The sequence below is a fragment of the Nyctereutes procyonoides genome, unplaced genomic scaffold, assembly GCF_905146905.1.
Source record: "Nyctereutes procyonoides isolate TBG_1078 unplaced genomic scaffold, NYPRO_anot_genome, whole genome shotgun sequence".
Classification (NCBI taxonomy): domain Eukaryota; kingdom Metazoa; phylum Chordata; class Mammalia; order Carnivora; family Canidae; genus Nyctereutes; species Nyctereutes procyonoides.
This window is the reverse complement of record NW_026575126.1, coordinates 54,520,578-54,540,423: the sequence shown is the minus strand read 5'-3', so window position 1 is coordinate 54,540,423 and position 19,846 is coordinate 54,520,578. Positions and strand designations below refer to the sequence as shown.

The following is a 19,846-nucleotide window of genomic DNA, read 5'->3' as shown; positions in this document are numbered from 1 at the left end:
GTCAATTACACTCAATAAAGCTGATGAAAAAAAAAACTAGCAAGTCAAAGCCCAATACAGTGACTAAGGGCCTGCGCTCTGCAACCACAGGGCCCACTTTGAATCCCAGCCTCCCCGTTAGGAGCCAAAACTCTGTTCTAAGGGTAAGCCACGCCTTGAGTCTGTCCCCCACAGTGCCTGGCACTGAGCAGGGCTCCACAGTGCTAATCAAATACCTCTCCAGACTATGTTTTATTTATTTACTGGGGGTGGGGATAGTAACAAATGTGCAGGATCAGAGGTTACCAAGTAAAGCTTATGTCAGTGTCTTAATGTCTCTATCTCTGGCGTATGGTAGGTGCTCATGAAGAAACATTTACTTAGGGGTGCCTGGGTAGCTAAGTTGGTTGGGTGTTGTACACTTGGTTTCAGCTCAGGTCATGATTTTGGGGTTGTGGAATCAAGGCATTCTCTCTCTACCCCCATCCCCCCATTTGTACTGGCATGTGTGTGTGCATGCACATTCGCACGCTTTCTAAAATAAATCTTTTATTTATTTTAAAGATTTTATTTATTTGAGAGTGAGCGAGAGCGAGCATGAGCAGGGGGAGGGACAGAGGCAGAGGGAGAAGCACTGAGCGGAGAGCTTGATTTGGGGCTCAATCCCAGGACCCCAAGATCATGACCTGAGTGGAAGGCAGACACTTAACCAAGTGAGCCATGCAGATGCCACATAAATCTTAAAAAAGGAAAGAAAAAGAAATGTTTATTTAAACCACTGTGGAAATAATAGTGTATGTCAGAATAAAAGGACTGATTTATAGATGTCCATGCCCACCTGCCACCTCCTTGCATCTTATCCCCACCTGCCCTGCCCAAGAATCAGTCACCATTCACCACCAAGCTCTTAGCTTCCTGCCCTTGCACACCACAGAGGACCCTCTTTCTGAAAAGCCTCTCTTCCCTATTGCTAAGCCCCTTGGTTCCCTTCAGAATCCAGCTCAAATTTCTGCTGCCTCCAGAAAGTCCTCCCTGGGTGGTATCCTCATCCATGAAACAGAGGACAGTACCCATATCTGGAGCCGTGTGAGGAGTCAGTGGGAGCAGGCATGTGGCACCTGACAGAGAACTGGCACTCAAAAGTACCAGCTATTATTGTGCTCTGACCAACTCCTATGCCCCACTCCCTAAATCACTTCCCTCCTGCCAGGCTCTCCATAAGCATTTCCATTACACCCAGAAGCCAAATATTGTTTTTTTTTTTTTGAAGATTTTATTTATTCATAAAGGACACACAAAGAGAGGCAGAGACATAGGCAGAGGAAGAAGCAGGCTCCCCATTGGGAACCTCATGCGGAACTCAATCCCAGGACCCCAGGATCATGACCTGAGCCGAAGGCAAATACTCAACCACTAAGCCACCCAGCTGCCCCAAGGCCAAACATTCTATGTGAGCACACTGGCCCTCCAAAAGATGTCCACATCCTAAAACCCAGGCCCTGTGAATTATGTTCCCTTACATGACAAAAGTAACTCCACAGGTGTGATTAAGTTCAGGATCTTGAGATGGGGAGATTCTCCTGGAAAATCCAGTGAGCCCTATACAATCACAAGGGTTCTTATATAAAAAGGGTGTAGGAAGGCCAGAGCTAAAGAAATGTGACAATGGAAGCAGGGGTCACAGAGAAAATTGGAAGATGCTATGCAGTTGGCTTTGAAGATGGAGCATGGGGCCACAGCCAAGGAAGGCAAGCAGCCCCTAGAAGCTGGAAAGTGCAGGGAAACAGATTTTTCCTTGAGTCCGCAGAAGGAACTCAGCCCTGCTGACGCTTTTACTTTTGAATTTCAGAAGCCAGAACCATAAGAAATTTGTGTTGTTTTAAGTCACCAAGTTTGTGGTGATTTGTTATAGTAGCGATAGGAAACAGATGTAGTCTAGAACAATGTTGCCCTTCAGGGAACACTTGGCAAATGTCTGGAGACATTTTTGGTTGTCACAACTCTCAGAGTATAGCTGGCCTCCAGTTAATAGACACCAGAGATGCTGCTAAACATCCTACCATGCAGGACAGGCCCCCAACACAGAATTAATTATTTAGCTCAGAATGTTAACGGCGCCAAGAGACTGTGCTTTAAAATGATTCTGGAGGGGGCAGCCCAGGTGGCTCAGCGGTTTAGCGCTGCCTTCAGCCCAGGGCCTGATCCTGTCCCACGTCGGGCTCCCTGCATGGAGCCTGCTTCTCCCTCTGCCTGTGTCTCTGCCTCTCTCTGTGTCTCTCATGAATAAATAAATAAAATCTTAAAAAAAAAAAAGAAAGATTCTGGAGGAAATGCTAGGAGACTTCCCTGACCTACTCTCCTTCCTCTCTTCCTTAAAAGCAATCTCCAGGCATACCATTCTTTTGATTGGAGAAATTAGCTCACCTATGAGAGACAGCAACCCCCAGCTGAACCCAAGGAGCTCAGTCAACATTTGCTCTGCTGAGGCTCATAAAAATGTCACTGCAGTACACTGTGCTTTGTGCATACAAAACTGTCATGGAGCAAAGACAATTTTACTGTTTTAAAAAAATCAGAAAAAAAAATAAAAATAAAAAATAAAAAAATCAGAAAAATACACTTTAGAAGACAAAGCACAAAATATTGTAATTATAGCTTCAATTTACAAGATGCACAAGAGAGTCTGATTTTTAATTTTTAATCATTTGCTGGGCACCCGTCTCATGTACTTCCCAGGACACTCTGTACTCCTGGCAGGTCAGGCCAGGGATACAGCATGTCTCACTTCTCAGGGGAACTCTGTTTACACAGCCTTTCAGTGGCCAGACCATGTGAGCATCTGGAACAAAAGGGGCCGTGTTTTATTCCTCTCTAGCTCCCAAAAGCACAATGCCTGGCACACACCAAGTTCTCCATAAATGCATGTTGCATGAGTGAGTAACTAGAGAAAAGTTGGCAATTCTGCTCATATCATGGGCATTGCAAGCGTGGAGTGGAGGGACTATCCCATTATAATTATAAGGCATCGAGGTGTTAGCCTGAGACACAGCTGAGATCCTGAGCGGGGAAAGCCTAGATCATGGAGTGGCCCTCAAAAAAGCACTCAGACTATATCTGCCCATCAGCCTTTTGGGACAAACAGATCTGGGTTTATTTTTTTTTTTTTTAAAGATTTATTTATTTATTCGTGATAGACATAGACAGAGAGAGAGACAGAGGGAGAGACACAGGAGGAGGGAGAAGCAGGTTCCATGCCAGGAGCCTGACGTGGGACTTGATCCCGGAACTCCAGGATTGCGCCCTGGGCCAAAGGCAGGCGCTAAACCGCTGGGCCACCCAGGGATCCCCCAGATCTGGGTTTAAGGCCTGTCTCTGCCACTAGTACCTGAGTGACATTGGGCAAATTGAACCTCAGCTTCCTTATCTGTAAAATTCACTCATCCAACAAAGCAAAGTGGAGAAGAGATAAGAGAGGTAGCCAAGGGCCAGAAAAAGCTACTGTGGCATAGACAGCTAGCTCTCCACCAAGGCTTTATGCTGCCCTGCCCTGCCACGGACTACATTTCCCAGAATCCTGTGTGCCTAGGTGGGGCCATGTGACCTCATTGGGGCCAATGGAATGTGGGCCTCCCAGCAGCCCATTTTCCACACCCTGGCCAGGTCTCCCTCAACTGCAATCCTGCCCTAAGACATGTAGCCCAGAACAGATTCACAGCATTTCAGGATCACTTTACAAAGCACTTATGCCATAGCTCCTCTCAGCTCCCTGGGCTTCACACTCCCTGTGCCCTCTGCCTGGCACACACCCTGGTCTGCCCTCCCTACCCATCCCCTGGCCAAGTCTTCTGCTCATTCTTGAGGTCTCAGTTTAGATGTCACCTCCTCCAGGAAGCCTGAATCCCCTGAATCCCAGGAGGTAGGCACTATCAGCTTCATCCTACAGAATAGGGAACCGAGGTAACAGAGAGGTTAAGTGACCTGCCCCAAATCACATGGCTGGAAAGTGGGGGAGGTGGGTGTGAAGCCAATGTGGGCTGAATCAGGGCTTTCACTCAGCCATCACTTGCTAAAACAGTTCTTCTAAAAGTGTGGTCATGGGACCACTCACAGCAGGGCCTCACCTGGGAACTTGTTAAATGCGCAAATTCTCTTGCCTCATTCCAGGCCCAGTGAATTAAGCTCTGGAAGTGGGCCCAGCAATCTGTGTTTAAACAAGCTCACCAGGTGGTTCTGATGTGCCATAAAGCTGGAGAACCAATGGCCTAGAGAAATTCTCTGCAGCTGAGCCACCTGCTTTCCAGGCACTCCCTGCGGAGTCCTTGCTAGGTCTAGAAAATGTCAGAGCTGAAGAACTGAACACTCCATGCTCTGACTTTTTAGCCATTTGAAATGCTCCTGGGACTTTGGGGACCAAGAGACGGTCATCTCCTACTTTATTACCAGCAGGTTAATGACTCGCGCCTTCCTTGGTTGGAAGCCTTCTTGCTTATGCCCATCAGCCTTGACTACAAGGGTTTAATCCAGCAACATTTAAAAATCCAAGCCTCAGGGCCCCTGGGTTGCTCAGTCAGTTAAGTGTCTGCCTTCGGCTCAGGTCATAATCCCAGGGTCCTGAGATCGAACCCCACATCAGGCTCCCTGCTTAGCAGGGAGTCTGGTTCTCCCTCTGCCCCTCCCTCCCAGCTTGTGTGCTCTTTCACAAACAAATTAATAAAATCTTTTAAAAAATCCAAGTTGCTTCCATCCATGGTGGTCACCATAATCACTTTCTAGAACATTCTCAGTTTCTCAGTTCACTAAGGCAATAGTCTGCAGCTTCTTGGTCAGCAGAACTGGTCTCTCCAACACAGAAACTTTTATTTTTTAATCAGTCCAGCCAGCCGGTATTACTTTGGATATAGTCCTGATCATTGATTTTTTTCTGCTTCAGCTTTAAGAACTGGATAAGAACGAGTAACCTCCTAGAGAAGGGGCTTAAACAAATCTAAGTTTCTGCGGTTGACATTCAGCTTTCTTCCACACTGTTCTCAGTGTCCTGGCAGCTGGCCACCAATTCTGCCCCAAACTGGACAAGATGTATTTGGAGAATCCAACCAGTGTGAGAAAAAAGGCCTAAAGACACCCTTCCACAGTGGAATGGCCCAGCCAGATCACCCGGAGGGGAAGGCCACAGCCAACAAACCCCATGCACAACCCCAGACCTTCCAAAGAGCTTACTGGAGCCCCATTCTCTTCAGCAGACATGGAACCAGGGACTTCAGGGGAGGCAGAAAGGGGGGGGGGTTTGCTCCAAGGTCACTTGGGGGCTCAGGCACCTTTGTGCTGGTAGCTCGGCCCCCTGACCCCCAGTCCCAGCCCTCCCAATCCACTGGTAAATGTAGAAAGAGGAGGGGAAGTTTGGGGTTAAACTTGAGAGGGGCACAGGCTATTTCTGCTCACGTTCCATCAGCCAAAACGCAGTCACGTAGGCCACCAAACGGTAAGGGAGCCTGGGGAACTCAGCCAGGGGATACCTCAGGAAGAGGAGAACGTGCATATAGGCGACTATAGGCGACTCACTGCCATCTCTGCCACATGGTACATTAAAAATGGGTTAAAATAAAGTCAGGGCTATATCCTTAGTCAAAAAGTAGTGTTCTGTCCCCCAAAAGCACAGAAGAGAGAAACTGTAAATCATAGAACGGACACGATTAATCCTATGTAATCTGAGACCATTTCAAGTGATCATCAGGCCCTGACTTCCTGCCTCCCCAGCACTTGCAGAAGATATGAACTTGGGGGCCCTGCACACACACCCGTCTTTGAGAAGGGAAGTCAAAAGAGACAGATGGCAATCCCAGATGGCAATCCCAACTATGTTACACCTGAATTCACATCATCAAGGAGGTTTAGCATATTTGTCAATACAGGAACAAAGGAATGCATGTGCGCATACGCTATCTCTAACCCCTACCTCCTTCCACTGGCCTTTCCAGATCAGCTCAAATATCACCTCCTCCAGGAAGCCTCCCTGGGAACCTCCCCCCTCCACACACATCCACACAGAGGGCACCACCGACTCCCATCTGCTTGCTCTACACCTGCAGGCTCCATGAGCTTTGCATATTAGCTGCTGGACAACCTTGGGCCTCGGTTTCCTCCTCTGTAAAATCAGAGGAATGGGCGATGTCACTCAACTTCCTGGCTGACGTTGTGGCCCCAAGGCAGGGCCAAGAAGCCAGAGTGTGCCCACAGCCCATCTGTCAACCTGGGGACGCAGCTAGGCTGGCTCCCCGCAATCCTCCACCGGGGCAGACAGGTCTAGGCCGGGACTTACCCGGGAGGCCTCCACCTCCGCGCCACCACTCGCCTATCAATGCCCCGCCCTCGGCGCACGTGTCCGCGGAGCCTGCCAACACCCAGACCCCCTCCCGCAGCCAACAATGCAGCAGGGGCGCGTCTACACTGTCCTCGAGGTTCCAGGAATTCGAGGGCGGGGGGTGGGGGGAGGGCAGGGGATGCGGCTCTGGGCCCGGGGGAGGCAGGAAGGCAGCGCTGCCTGCACCCTGCGCGGGTTCCGAGGAGCCCTGGGCGGAGGCCCCCAAACTGCCTCTCCCAGTCAACAGTGCGCCAAGTGCTCTCCGAGCAGACACGGCCGTTCATCTGCAGGACCCCCCACACCCCTTCACAGGGGCAAACAGCCTCCAGGAGTTGAAACCCGAGGAGCAGCGCCCCCCGCTCCATCTGCGCCGCCTCCGCTCCACTCCCACGCCCGAGCCACTGCGCGCGGAGCGCGGGTGCACAGGGGCGCGCCGGGCCTGCACGCCGTGTCCCGGCCCCCGGCTCCCGGCCCCGGCCCGGCTCCCGGCCCCCGCCCGCGCCCGCGCCCGCACCCACCTCCCTCGGGCGGACAGGCGCTGCAGCCGCTGCGCACGGCCGCGAGGATCCAGAGGAGTTGGCAGAGGCTCGCGGCCCGGTGCTCCAGGGTGCAGGGCGGGCTGGCCCCCCGAGAGTGCCGGGGAGCAGCGAGCGGGGCGCGCGCGGCGGTCGGAGAGATCCCGGGGCTCGGGGGACGCGTGCCAGGGGCGGGCCGCAGGCGACAGTCGGCGGAGCCCGGGCAGCTCAGCGTGCGGCGTCCGGCGTCGGATCCCGGCGAGAGCGGGGCTCGGCTGGGGCAGCGGCAGGGGCTCGAGCCGCGGGCAGGGGCGGGGCTCCGGGCCCGCGGGCGCACCGCGCGGCGCTCCCGTGGCCGCCCCCTGGGGGCCGTGGGCGGTCCTGCAGCCGCCAGGCGGGGCTCCGGGCTCCAGCGCAGAAGCCGCGCCTCGCTCGCACCTAATGCGAGGGGCGGGCCTAGCACCCACCTGCCAAGAGGGCGCCCTCCCCGTGGGCAAGCCCAGAAGTCCTTTCCAAAATCACTAGAAATCCAGCTCATTAAGTCTCCGTGCGTAAACTTATAATATTTTTATCAGAAACTGCTTTTTTTTTGTCCTGGTTTCTGCTTTGTAAAAACTTAGGCACTTATAACGATTGCAATCATTTGGGTAATTATTTATTATTGCCCTCTAGACGTTCCTTACCGTTCTAGTACATTGCCGTAGTCCTAACTCTCAGCACGGGGCTTGGCACATGCTCGATGCTTAATAAACAGCTGGGCAATGAATGGATAAATATGGAAAGGTATAAAGAAGGAAAGGCTATAAAGGCTAAAAGGCTATATTAATATATTATATATAATTAGTATGTATTAATATTAATATTAGCATTATTACTAATAGTATTATTACATATTAGTGTGCATTAATATTAATACATCATATATCAATACAATACATAATATGTATTAGTATTGATACATTAATATTAATACATATTAATATGCATCGATTCTATTTATTATATTAATTATATATAGTTGACATATATTAATGTTGATATTCTATCCTTCCAGATACTTTTCTAGTAAAATTTTAGAAATTTTACAACTCGTATTTCAAATATAAAAATAAGTGATACTTATTGAGTGATTTATCTCATTTATCTCATTCTGTCTTCACACCAACCCTGAAAGGTAGGTTGCATTAGCTCTATTTCACAGATCATAAAACTGAGGCTCTTAGTGATAGATTTGCCAAAAGAAAGATTTTTTTAAACGTTATTTACTTAAGTAATCTCTACACCCAACATGGGACTTTTACCCAAGACCCCAAGATCAAGAGTCACAGGCTCCTCCAACTGAGCCAGCCAGGTGCCCCTGCCCCTGCCCAAAGCGTTTCTAAGGTGGCTCCTCTTGGCAAGGGGTATCTACATTTCAGGAGCTGGAGGGCATTCTGAGTCTTTGCTCAAGCGAGGCCCAGCAAACACAGACACAGAGACAGATGATGACATCTGGGTTTGCATGTAGGCATATTTACACTTTTCCTAGGAAGAATGGACTCCTCCTATCTGTTGCTCAACGCCCCTCCCACCTCCCTCAGCACAACACTAGCTTGTGGACATGTTTTCTGTGGTCAAGAGCCACCTGTCATTTGTAATGCCTGCTTTGACATGCCTCTGAAGCGATGTAATAGGAGCTGATATTTATAGAGCACTCAGTCTACAAGGCACTGTGGTAACTGCTTTACAGGCATTAGCTCTTTTCACTCCTATCCCAACCCTCTTACCATCCCCACTTCATACACAGGGAGACTGAGACTGGTTAAAGAACTTTCCAAGGTTACACAGTATATGGCAGAGCCAGGATTTGACCCAGGTCTGGGTATGGACTGGCCCCTCAAGTGTTCTGTCCCTAAGCTTTCACTCTGTTTTTGAGGTCCCTGAAAATTCAGATTCCCCTTGAAGAGCAAAGGCCTTCAGCTTACCAGATGCTATGGTCTCTGCAGGGAGTAGGTTCACGTTTATGCAGCTTGGGGAGGGGGCTGAGGTACAGATGGCATCTCATCAGGTGGTGGGGAGAATGAAAAATATAAATGGTCTTGAAACCCATCATTGAAGGATGCCTGGATGGCTCAGCAGTTGAGCATCTGTCTTTAGCTCAGGTTGTGATCCCGTGGTCCTGGGATCAAGTCCTGCATCGGGCTTCCCCGCAGGACGCCTGCTTCTCCCACTGCCTGTGTCTCTGCCTCTCTCTCTCTCTCTTTCTCTCTCTCTCTCTCATGAATAAATAAACAAAATCTTAGAAACAAAAAAGAAGAAACCCATCATTCAGTGTTTTATCCTTGGCCTCTGTGCTACAAGTTTTGGAAAATACAAGAGCTAGTAGATATTTTGGGTTGAAGTGTTGGCTCCTTTAGTCATCTTGGGAAAACTCCACTGGCTCTTGGCAAGACAAAATTGCACCTGAAATTCTGACCATGGGAAAGTAGGACAGGAACAAAGTTTGAACTACTCTGTCCAAGTCCAAAGTCAGACAGAAAGAAAGAAAGAAAGAAAGAAAGAAAGAAAGAAAGACCAACAAGGACTGCACTACTTAACCATTTATAGCTCTGTGGCCTTGGACATGGTATTTAACTCCTCTGAGCCTCTGTAATTTGTGTCTGCCCAACAGAAGTTCCCCTTCTTTGCATGAAGATCTGGCTTTGTCTTCAGGAAACCAGACTACCCTATTCTCAGCTGCTGAGAACAGCCCTCACCACTGACCTGGGGCCAAGAGTAGACACATGACAAGACCTGGCCAATGGACATATTCCATCCCTTTAGCCCAATGAGATATTAATCTAGATCTTTTCTGCCAAGTTTTAAAAAGAGAATATGTCTTTCCCAGAGAGTTGTTGAGCTGGTAGGATTTAAGCTTAGGGTTTCTGGACATTCATTCTTAAGGCAAATATTTATTCAGTTCTTACTGTGTGTCAAGTATTGGGCTAGGGGTTGGGAAAAAGGCCTGCTTCAGAGAGAAATGGGAGAACAGAAATTTCTCACATAGTCTTTATTCCATACCATTTAAACTGCCAGGTGTGCCACGAGTGAGAAGTGTAGCAGGCAATAAGAGATGACACAGGGAAACTTGTTCAGGAAGGCTCTTCGGAAGAAATTACATTTGAGTGGAGCCCTGAAGGAAAAGTAGGCATCACTTTTAAAAGCCATAGGCAGACAAGTGCCTTGGGTGGCCTCAGCAAGGAGATGTAGATCAGATCATTCTTGGTTTTTGCTTAGTCCTTAATCTCCTCCTATTGCCATCACACAAAGCTGTTCAGACTTTATGGAAGAGTTTGGATAACAAAAAAGAATGTAGGAGGGCACTTTTTCCACCAACTTGGGGCCTGTGGAGGTGAGAAGTGCTCCTGTTCCTGAACTTTGGGTGCAAATAAGTGCAGCCTGGTGGAAACAGGACTCCTAAAACGACGAGTATGTCTGGAAGGCTTTGGTCCAAGGCCATTTTTGCAGGCTATAAATGGGGTCTCCAGAACCAGAGGGAGCGCACAGCTCCACTTAAGATCAAAGGTGTTTATGCTCCAGATGAAACTGAATTCTATCTAGGCAAGCAATGTGCTTATGTGTACAGAGCAAAGAACAACATAGTAACTCCTGGTGGCAAACCAGACAAAACCAGAGTAATCTGGGGAAAAGTAACTCATGCTCATGGAAGCAGTGGCATGGTTCATGCCAAATTCGGAAGCAACCTTCCTGGTAAAGCCATTGGCCACCGAATCCGTGTGATGCTGTACCCTTCAAGGATTTAAACTTACTGAAATAAATAAAGGTGTAGATTTGTTCTCTTGTGGAAAAAAAAAAAAGAATGTAGGAGGGAAAACATTCACCCATACCAGCAATGTTACAGTGTCCAAGAGGAAAAATAAACACTTAACTGGGACGTCCATTGGCACATTCCAGTTCTAAGCCTTGCTCCCCTGTCCTAAAACTTGCCCTTCTTCCTCTCACATGGACAAACATCTCTTCAAGTTCTAAGGGACAAAAGCCCTGCTTCTATTAGAAAATCCCTCTTCCCACTGACAGGGAGTTGGGTTTTCCCCCCACTTTCCCACCAGAGTAATCCATGGGACTCAGTAACCCACAAGACACAAAAGATACCAAGAAAGTGAAAAATCACACCTGCAACCAATGTAATATTGTGATTTTGTGTCCTCTCTCTCTCTCTATATATATATATATATATATATTTTTTTTTTTTTTGAGAGAGAGAGAAAGCGAGAAAGTGTGAATGTGCAAGCAGGGGTGGGAGGGGCAGAGGGAAAGGAAGAGAGAGAATCCCAAGACAGTTTCCACGCCCAGCAGGAGCCCAATGCAGGGCTCAATCCCATGACCTGGGCTGAAATCAAGAGTTGGAGGCTTATCCAACTGAGCCGCCGAGACACCCCTTGATTTTATGTCAAACATATATGTATATGTATGTGTGTATATATATATGTATATATTTAAGTGAAAAGACAAGAGAATGGGAGAAAATATTCACCAATCACGTATCTGATAAGGGAATCATAGCTAGAACAGAGAGCTCTTACCTCTCAGCCATAAAAAGATAAACAACCCAAATTAAAAATGGGCAAAAGAGGGGCACCTGGGTGGCTCAGTCAGTTGGGTGTCTGACTTTTCATTTTGGCTCAGGTCATGATCTCAGTGTTGTGGGATCGAGCCCTGCATCGGGCTCTGCACTCAACATGGAGTCTGCTTGTCCCTCTCCCTCTGCTCCTCCACCTACTCTCCCTCTCTCCCTCTCCCTCTCTCGAATAAATAAATAAGGGACTCCTGGGTAGCTCAGCAGTTGTGCATCTGCCTTCGGCCCTGAGTGTGATCCTGGAGTTCTGGGATTGAGTCCCGTGTCGGGCTCCCTGTATGGAGCCTGCCTCTCTCTCTGCCTGTGTCTCTGCTTCTCTCTCTCTCTCTCTCTCTCTCTCTCTCTCTCTCTCGTCTCTTATAAATAAATAAAATCTTTAAAAATGAATGAATGAGTGAATGAATGAATGAATGAATGAATAAATAAATAAATAAATAAATAAATAAAACCTTTAAAAAATTCATTTATATGAAATGTCCAGAATGAGGAAATCCATGGTGATAGAAGGTAGATTAGTGGTTGCCTGGGGCTGGGAAGGGAGTTTTAGTAGAATGAGGGGTGGCTACTAATGGGTATGGAATTTCTTTTTTGGGGTGATGAAAAGGTCCTAAAATTAATCATGTGATGGTCGCACAATTTTGAATATACTAAAAAAAACAACAACACTGACTTATTTATATATTTTAAATGGGCATATTGCATGATCTGTGGATCATATCACATTGAAGCTGCTAAGCAGCCCCCCTCCAAAATATTCATGGAGTCTTCATCTCACCCAGTGCTTCACAGTGTGGCAGCCAAGGAAAGGCCACCAGAAACAGTAGCCCAACTCTTATGTGCACTGGTCCTGTCACAGATATGTGGCAATTCCCAACTTCAAGGAGACGGGTATAGTCTTTGCACAGGCTTAGGCAAGCATGGAAAACCACACTAGCGAGGCAGCCCGGGTGGTTTAGTGGTCTAGCGTTGCCTTCAGCCCAGGGTGTGATCCTGAAGACCTGGGATTGAGTCTCACATCGGGCTCCCTGCATGGAGACTGCTTCTCCCTCTGCCTGTGTCTCTGCCTTCTCTCTCTCTCTCTCTCTCTCTCTCTGTGTGTGTGTGTGTGTGTCTCTCATGAATAAATAAATAAAATCTTGAAAAAGAAAGAAAGAAAGAAAACCACACTAGCCACACACACCACAGAAGGGAAATGGTTTTCAGGTGTTAACTGTTCAGATCCCTTTTCCATAGGAGGCTGTGCCCACAGGGGTTATAGAGCAATTTTAGGTTCACAGCAAAATTAAGCAGAAAGTATAGAGACTTCCTATACCTCCCCTGTCCCCCACACAGGCACGGCCTCCCTATTATCATTGTTCCCCACTGGAGTGATACATTTGTGAAAACTGATGAACCTACACCGACACATCATTATCACACAAAGTCCATTGTTCACATTAGGGTTCACTCTTGGTGTGGTACATTCTATGAGTCTAGGTAAGTGTATAATGACATATATCCACCATTGTAGTATCATATAGTTTCTTTGCCCTAAAAATCCTGTCTCCCAACTATTCATCACCTAACAACTCCTCCCCAACTCTTGGGAACTACAGTGAGATGCTTAAAAGCAGCAGCTTGAAAGAACTCCTTGGCTCATCTCCTTTGCTCCGAAGGTCCCAGGCCTACGAGGCATAAAACGTGGAGCGCCAGAGGCCTGGGCGGCTCAGTGGTTTAGCGCCTGCCTAAGGCCCAGGGTGTGATCCTGGAGACTCGGGATAGAGTCCCACGTTGGGCTCTTTGCATGGAGCCTGCTTCTGTCTCTGTCTCTCTCCGTGTGTCTCTCATGAATAAATAAATAAAATCTTAAAAAAAAAAAGTGAAGCACATTGTCACAGAACCATTGGAATGTCTGTGTATAGCTATAGAAAGATTCACAGAAGTTATGAAATGACCACACTTCTGTCTTTTGGGGAGGGCATACCTCCCTTTGCCATCTGCAAAGCAAACTCCAGGATTAGAGTGGGGCATTTGGCCATACATCTGCATAGGAAAAGATCCAGAAGGACAGCTCAAGATTGCTCTTTACAGGGAGTACTTCTGAGCTGGGGGGTTCAGCTGTAAAGGACAGTGGTGGTGAGGAAAAGAATTTCCCTTCAACTTTATACCTGTGATATGACATTTGGAAAAAATTTTGCAATGGGGATGTCTTCCATTACATTTCAAATTTATTTATTTTTAAAAATTTCATTTTTTTTAAATTTCATTTTTTAAAAAAAGATTTTATTTATCTGAGAGACAGCATGCACAAGTGGGGGAGGGACAGAAGCAGACTCCCCGCTGAGCAGGGAGGGGGGGGTGGGCACTGCTTGCCTGCCATGGGGTTCAATCCCAGGCAGGACTGAGATCATGTCATGACCTGAGCTGAAGGCAGACACTTAATCAACTTAGCCATTGAGGTGCCCCTAAAATTTCATTTTTAAGTAATATCTGCACCCAACATGGGCCTCAAACCCACAACCTCAAGATCAAGAATCACATGCTCTACTGACTGAGCCAGCTGGGGCCTCTACATTTCAAATTTTCACAGACAGAAAGCACCTTCCTTTATTTACTGAAGTGTTGACAGAGTTTAAATGGGTAGAGAAATTAAAGGTGATTTTTGTTTTATTTGTGCTCCTCCTTCTTTGCTCGAGTTTCAACAAGGAACACGTACTACTTTATTTGCAAAAGTTATTTTTAAATGTCACTTCAAAACCAAAACTTTTACAGAATGAAACAAAACCCCAAAATGCAACAGTCCTGTTGCTTTGGTTTCCGTGGTCGCTTGGCTAGGGCTGGCTTTGCACAGAAGCTGCCTTCTCTCAAACAGCACCCTTGAAGACATAAATCACTGGAGAAGCCAAGTCAGCACAGCTGTGGGAAGTCAGGCCAGGAGAGGAATGCTCAGTGGAGCAGATGAGCTCATGGCCTTGCCTCCACTGGATTTTTGTTCTGTTGGAGAAGCAGCTTTGGCTTGAGGGTTCTGGGCAGCTTTGGAAGCAGCTCTCCTCTCAGAAGACTTGTTCTTTGCCTGATCAGGCCTAGTAGGTGCAGGATTAATGTTCACTTGAATTAAATGATCAGAGAGAGAGTTGGGGTGGGGGAAGGTTACTCCCAGCATATGGTCTAACTATAGGAGAATGCTGAGTCATGAGGGGCATGGGGGAGGGAATTCCTAAATAACTCTCTGCCTCCTGCTTGTGGCTGCAAGTGATCTTCCAGAAGAACAGATCACAGTTTGGCCACATCCAGACAAAAGTTCTATGAGCTCTTCTGTCTGGCAGCTCCAGCCAGAGGCATTTGCCTCTGACTTTGTCTAGGTCCAGGTAGCAAGATGGAGTGGCCTTAACCAAGCAATGCAAAACCACCAGTAGGAGGAGAAGTCTCACAACCTATACTGTTTTAGGTACTAGGGATATGACTTTGGGTGAACAAGACAGGACTGCCTGACCTCCTGGACCTGACATTCTAGCAGGGTCCGGGAGAGACTCAAACACCTGCTTAAGGCAGAGGTAGGGAGATGTATGTGGAATAGTATCACCAACTGGTCACCACCCAGGTAAGAACTCTGATGATGAGCACACGTAAGTACTGGGAGGGAGCCAAGAGCTTAGATCCCTGGGGTCACCACCACCACATCCGCACTATGTGCCACGGATGTTTAAGTGCATGACACACATTACCACATTCAATCTTCCCTCTGCTTCATTCTCGAGTAGCCAAGTACCCACAACAATGCCTGACACGCTGCAGGTGCTCGGGAAATATGTGCTGAATGAATGAGTTTGATTCTCACAGCAATCCTGTGAAGTGGGTATCATGATCACCCCATTACAGGGATGAATAACACATCCAGAAAGAAGTAGTTTTCCTAAGGTCACACAGCTAGTCCAAGCTCAGCCTGTGTGATTCCCAAGCCCATGGGTTGGTTTAGCCACTGTACTGGTTTCCTATGACTACTGTAACAACTTACCACAAATTTAGTGGATTAAGACAACACAGTCATCTTCTAGTTCCAGAAGTGAGAAGTCTGAAAATCAAGGTGTCACAGGCACTTGTGTTCCGTCTTGTACCTTCTAGGGGAGAATCTGTGTCCTTACCTTTTATAGCCTCTAATGCAGTTGTTGGTTTGTAGTGGTTATCACTAGGACCTCTGTTCCTGTCTTCGCATCTCCTCCTCTAATTCCTGCGTCTCTCTTCCAAGGACCCTTCTGATTATACTGGGCCCACCTGGATAATCCAGAATAATCTCCCCGTCTTGAGATCCTTAATTACATCAACAAAGTCCCTTTTTTAAAAAAAATTAATTTTTACTTTTATTTATTTATTTTTAACAAAGTCCCTTTTGTCACATAAAGTAACATACAGGTTCTGGGGACTTGAATATGGACATCTTTGGTGGTGAGCAATACTCCGCTTACCATACTCCCCTGCCTATCTTTACTATGCTGTATCTCTGTTATTTTCCTTAAACATGCAAGGAAATGGAGAAGCCCAAGAATATGCAAAATTATTTTTTTTTTAAAGAGGACTAAAACGATCTGAGACTCCTCAGGTAGGAGGAAGGGGAACTGAACTTGAAGGATATAAAAAGACACTTGAATCTTAATAATTAATAATTATATAATAATTAATAATTAATTAATAATTAAAATTAATAATAATTTATATTTGAAGCAAATATACAAAACGTTAACAATTAATTCTGGGTGATGGGAAATAGAAATGTATCGCGTACTTATGTACCGTGTAGTTGCTCTGTATTTAGAGATTGTACTTAATGCAACTGTGTTGCATTGAAAACGGAAAACAGATCGCCTGCACGGAAGGGTCTTGGGAGGCGGGGGGAGGCTGGCTCGGCAGGTGGAGACAAGTCACTTGGCCTCTCTGCACCTCAGCTTCTAAGATGCGGACAAGGGGTACCGTGTAACAACGTTGTCATTGTAACGACATCCACCTGGACCGGTGACTCTCACCTCGCGGGAGCAGGGACCGCGCCGCGGGGCCACCCAGGCTTGCAGAGCTGACCTGGAGTGGGGCTGGGGGTTCCGCAGGTGGGGTCAGAGCAGCCGGGCCCCAGCCCGGCCGGGAGGACCGGCGGCGCGGCACCGCCCCCTCGTGGCCGTAGCCAGCATACGACGCACACGGCAAAGCTCACGTACACGCATGGGAGGACTGAATATTAATGCTTAATATTTAGGAACTCTTCTTTCCTTTGTAATGCTGGGTTCCGACCATAGTTTTTGCTGCCGATCACAAAAGTACTGTGATTCCGGGGCCCAGAAGGGAGGTGGGGGTCAAGATGCCTTTAATAGGCGCAGCAGACACTCGGCGGATATTGCGCATGCGCAAAATCCAGGGGGGCGGGCCATGGAGCGTGAGATGCCACGTCATTAGACTAATATAGTCTCAGCGGAAGACGTGGTAGCGGGCGGTAGCGTGGCCGAGTGGTCTAAGGCGCTGGATTTAGGCTCCAGTCATTTCGATGGCGTGGGTTCGAATCCCACCGCTGCCACACCCAGGATGGTCTCACTTTTCCTGAACCCTTCAATTTGTCATTCTCCTCACCCTTCAATTTGTCTGTTATCCTTTCTCTGTCCCTCTTCCTTTTTGCTCTTTTCTTACGCTCTTAAAAAAAAAAAAAAGGAATAGAGAGCGAACGGGAGAAGGAAGAAACTGCAACTCAGGCCCTTTCCTGTCCTAGCCCAGTACACAAACACACCGATCCGGCTACCTAAAAAACAAAACCAGGGGTGCCTCCTTAATTTCCAGGAGAAAAGCATCTGAGATAACTTTAATAGTTTCCAGCAGACTGCCTACATCTTTAATTTAATGCTCCAGGACTGGAGGCCACAGGGAGCAAACCTCCTTACCCTACAAGGACAAAGGTTGGCTGGGGTGATTTAATTGTGACCTGAGTTAGGGAGGGCTCCTTTCCAGCCCGCTCTGTGTCCTACGGAGAGCCCCAGCTGACTCCACAGACCTCTGTTGGTAGAAGCGTGGCAGGTGATCCTGTGGAAAGGCTCGGGCCTCAGGGGGCTTGCCCTTGAGGTCCCAGCTTCATTGATCCACCTCTCTGGTCTTCAGGCTTGGCTCAGGGGCCTCTCATCTATTTATTTAGCCAATAACTATGAAAGTTCTGCTGTGTGCCAGAAACCAAGTTCGTCCTGAGGCTACAGAGCACAGAAGGCAGGCAAGTCTTCTCACTCAGTTTTACAACTGTGATCATTTCAAGTTACAAACCAGTGAGGAGTCTTATGCAGTGCAGCATGCAAACCTGGCCCAGGTCAACCGAGGAGGTGACATTTAGCTGGGACTTGAAATGGACAGGTTAAGTATGGGAGAGAAGAGTCCCAGGAAGAGGAAACAGCATATGGAAAATCCTAGCAGCAAATGAGAGCCTGGTGAGTCTTGAGATGCTTTAAAGGCAATTCAGGGCAGCTGAGCAGAGAGCAGCTTGGATTAACCACAAGAGATGACGCTGGCATGTTAGGCAAGGAGGGTCATGAAAGCCACATGAGGCTTTGAACCTCATCCCGAGGGCAATAGGAAACCACAAAAGGTTTTAAGCTAGAGGGAGGCATGTTCCAATTTTGGGTTTAGAAAGTTCCCTCTGGCAGCAAGAACAGGAGGTTCCATTCAAAGTCTACTGCAGCTGTCTAGGGGAAGGAGTGCCTTGTACCATGGTTTGGTTGTGACAGTGTGTAGGACAGAAAGGGTGGGTCAGACAGACACTGTGGAAGGGATCTGATGAAAACTCACTGATGAAGATGTGAAGAAGAACATGTCAGAAGTGATGGCCTGGTTTGGGACTTGAACCACTGGATGGTGGCATTAGTGGTGTCTCTTCCCTTCCTGAGAGGGATCACAGGGTGCAGAGGAATTTGTGGGAAAGATGGTTTCTATTCTTTTTAATATTTTATTTGACAGAGAGAGAGAGAAAGAGAGAATGAGTAGTGGGGAGGGGCAAAAGGAGGGAGATAGAGATGAGAGAGAGAAAGAGAGAGAGAGAGAGAGAGAGAGAGAAGCAGCCTCCCCACTGAGCAGGAAGCCCAAAGTGAGGCTCAATCCTGGGACCCACCGAAGATCATGACCCAAGAGGAAGGCACACGCCCAACCAACTGAGCCACCCAGGCACCCTGGAAAACATGATTTCAATTTGATTCACATTGAGCTTGAGATGTGGTACATGAGCTTGAGTAGGAGGTTGGACTAGGAGGTTGGACACAGAAGTCTGGGGGTCAAGAGAATGCTCTGAAAAAATGACACAGATTTGGGAGGTGGTGGAGACTGAGGCCACAGGAATGGATAGACATGCTCAGGAAGAGTGCACCCGGGGAGGAGAGAGGCCAAGACAGAATCCTGAAGAACATCATCTTAAAGGGAGAACAGTGGGAGAGAGGGGACAGAGAAAGACTGGCCAGGGACAGGTGAAAAACACATGTGGTGTCATATAGGCCAAGAAGAGTATTGCAAAGGGGGAGTAGCCAGCTAGGTTGAACAAGGCTAAGAGGCTTGGCAAGATAAAGACTAAAAAATATCCACTGGACTTAACGATTTATGGACAAGGTAATGGATGACCCCCATGAAAGCCATTTTGGATGAGTTGAAGAGAAGAAATAGAAACATAAGTGTGGACAACTCACCACAATATTTGACCCTGAGAAGGAGGAGAGCCATAGGACCAGTACTGAGACAAGGAAATGGGGAATCAATGGAGAATATATATATATTTTTTTCTTTTCTTTTTTTAATTCACGAGAGACACAGAGAAAGAATGAGAGACACAGGCAGAGGGAGAAGCAGGCTCCCTGCAGGGACCCTGATGCGGGACTCAATCCTAGGGCTCCAGATTCACGCCCTGAGCCAAAGGCAGATGCTCAACTGCTGAGCCACCCAGGCATCCCAAGGGACAATATTTTTAAGATGAGAGAGATTAGAGGATACATTTTAAATTTATTTTTTAGCAATCTGTACTCTCAAAATGGGGCTTGAACCTACAACCAGCCCTGAGGTTAAGGGTCACATACACTCCTCCCACTGAGCCAGCCAGGCACCCTGAGAGTGGAGGATATCTTAGACACCCAGCCTTGGGCCTACAACAGGGAGTAGCATCAGTACCCACAAGTGGAAAACATGAATTCACCTTGATGGTCCGTTCGGATTGGCCGCCCACAGCGATAGCTCTCTTCTCTGTATTCACGTTGCTCCTACTCATGTTTCCAAGTAAGCTAGGACCTCCTACTTCTCTCAGAACCTCATGCATGGGGGGCTGGTTACCTGGGCAGCCTCTAAAGTGCTCATGGGGACTGAGTTTGTCTGTTGGGCCGAGGGACTGCCTCTTTTTCCACTGGTCAA

The 19,846-nt window shown here is 47.7% G+C and overlaps 2 protein-coding genes and 1 non-coding gene across 4 annotated transcripts in view; 2 read left to right on the top strand and 1 right to left on the bottom strand.

The window, feature by feature from the left end:
- Positions 1-7,148, bottom strand: part of EEF2K (eukaryotic elongation factor 2 kinase) — a 65,502-nt gene extending 58,354 nt beyond the window's left edge. Inside the window, exon 1 of one of the 2 annotated variants that reach the window (XM_055340343.1) lies at positions 6,856-7,148. The gene's annotated coding sequence lies outside the window, so the exon portion shown is untranslated. The remainder of the gene's footprint in view (positions 1-6,855) is intronic. The other variant, XM_055340342.1, reaches the window with a different exon arrangement.
- Positions 7,149-10,301: 3,153 nt separating this feature from the next.
- LOC129520177 (60S ribosomal protein L35a-like) lies at positions 10,302-10,634 on the top strand. The gene has a single exon (XM_055341206.1). It carries the CDS (start codon positions 10,302-10,304, stop codon positions 10,632-10,634), a length of 333 nt encoding a protein of 110 aa, XP_055197181.1.
- A 6,287-nt stretch (positions 10,635-16,921) lies between these two features.
- TRNAL-UAG (transfer RNA leucine (anticodon UAG)) lies at positions 16,922-17,003 on the top strand. The gene has a single exon. It is a non-coding gene; the product is annotated as a tRNA-Leu (tRNA).
- The last annotated feature ends 2,843 nt before the right edge of the window (positions 17,004-19,846 follow it).

Excerpts from the sequence above, each read along its gene's own strand:
- LOC129520177 (XM_055341206.1), top strand. The coding sequence starts at position 10,302 with ATGTCTGGAAGGCTTTGGTCCAAGGCCATTTTTGCAGGCTATAAATGG.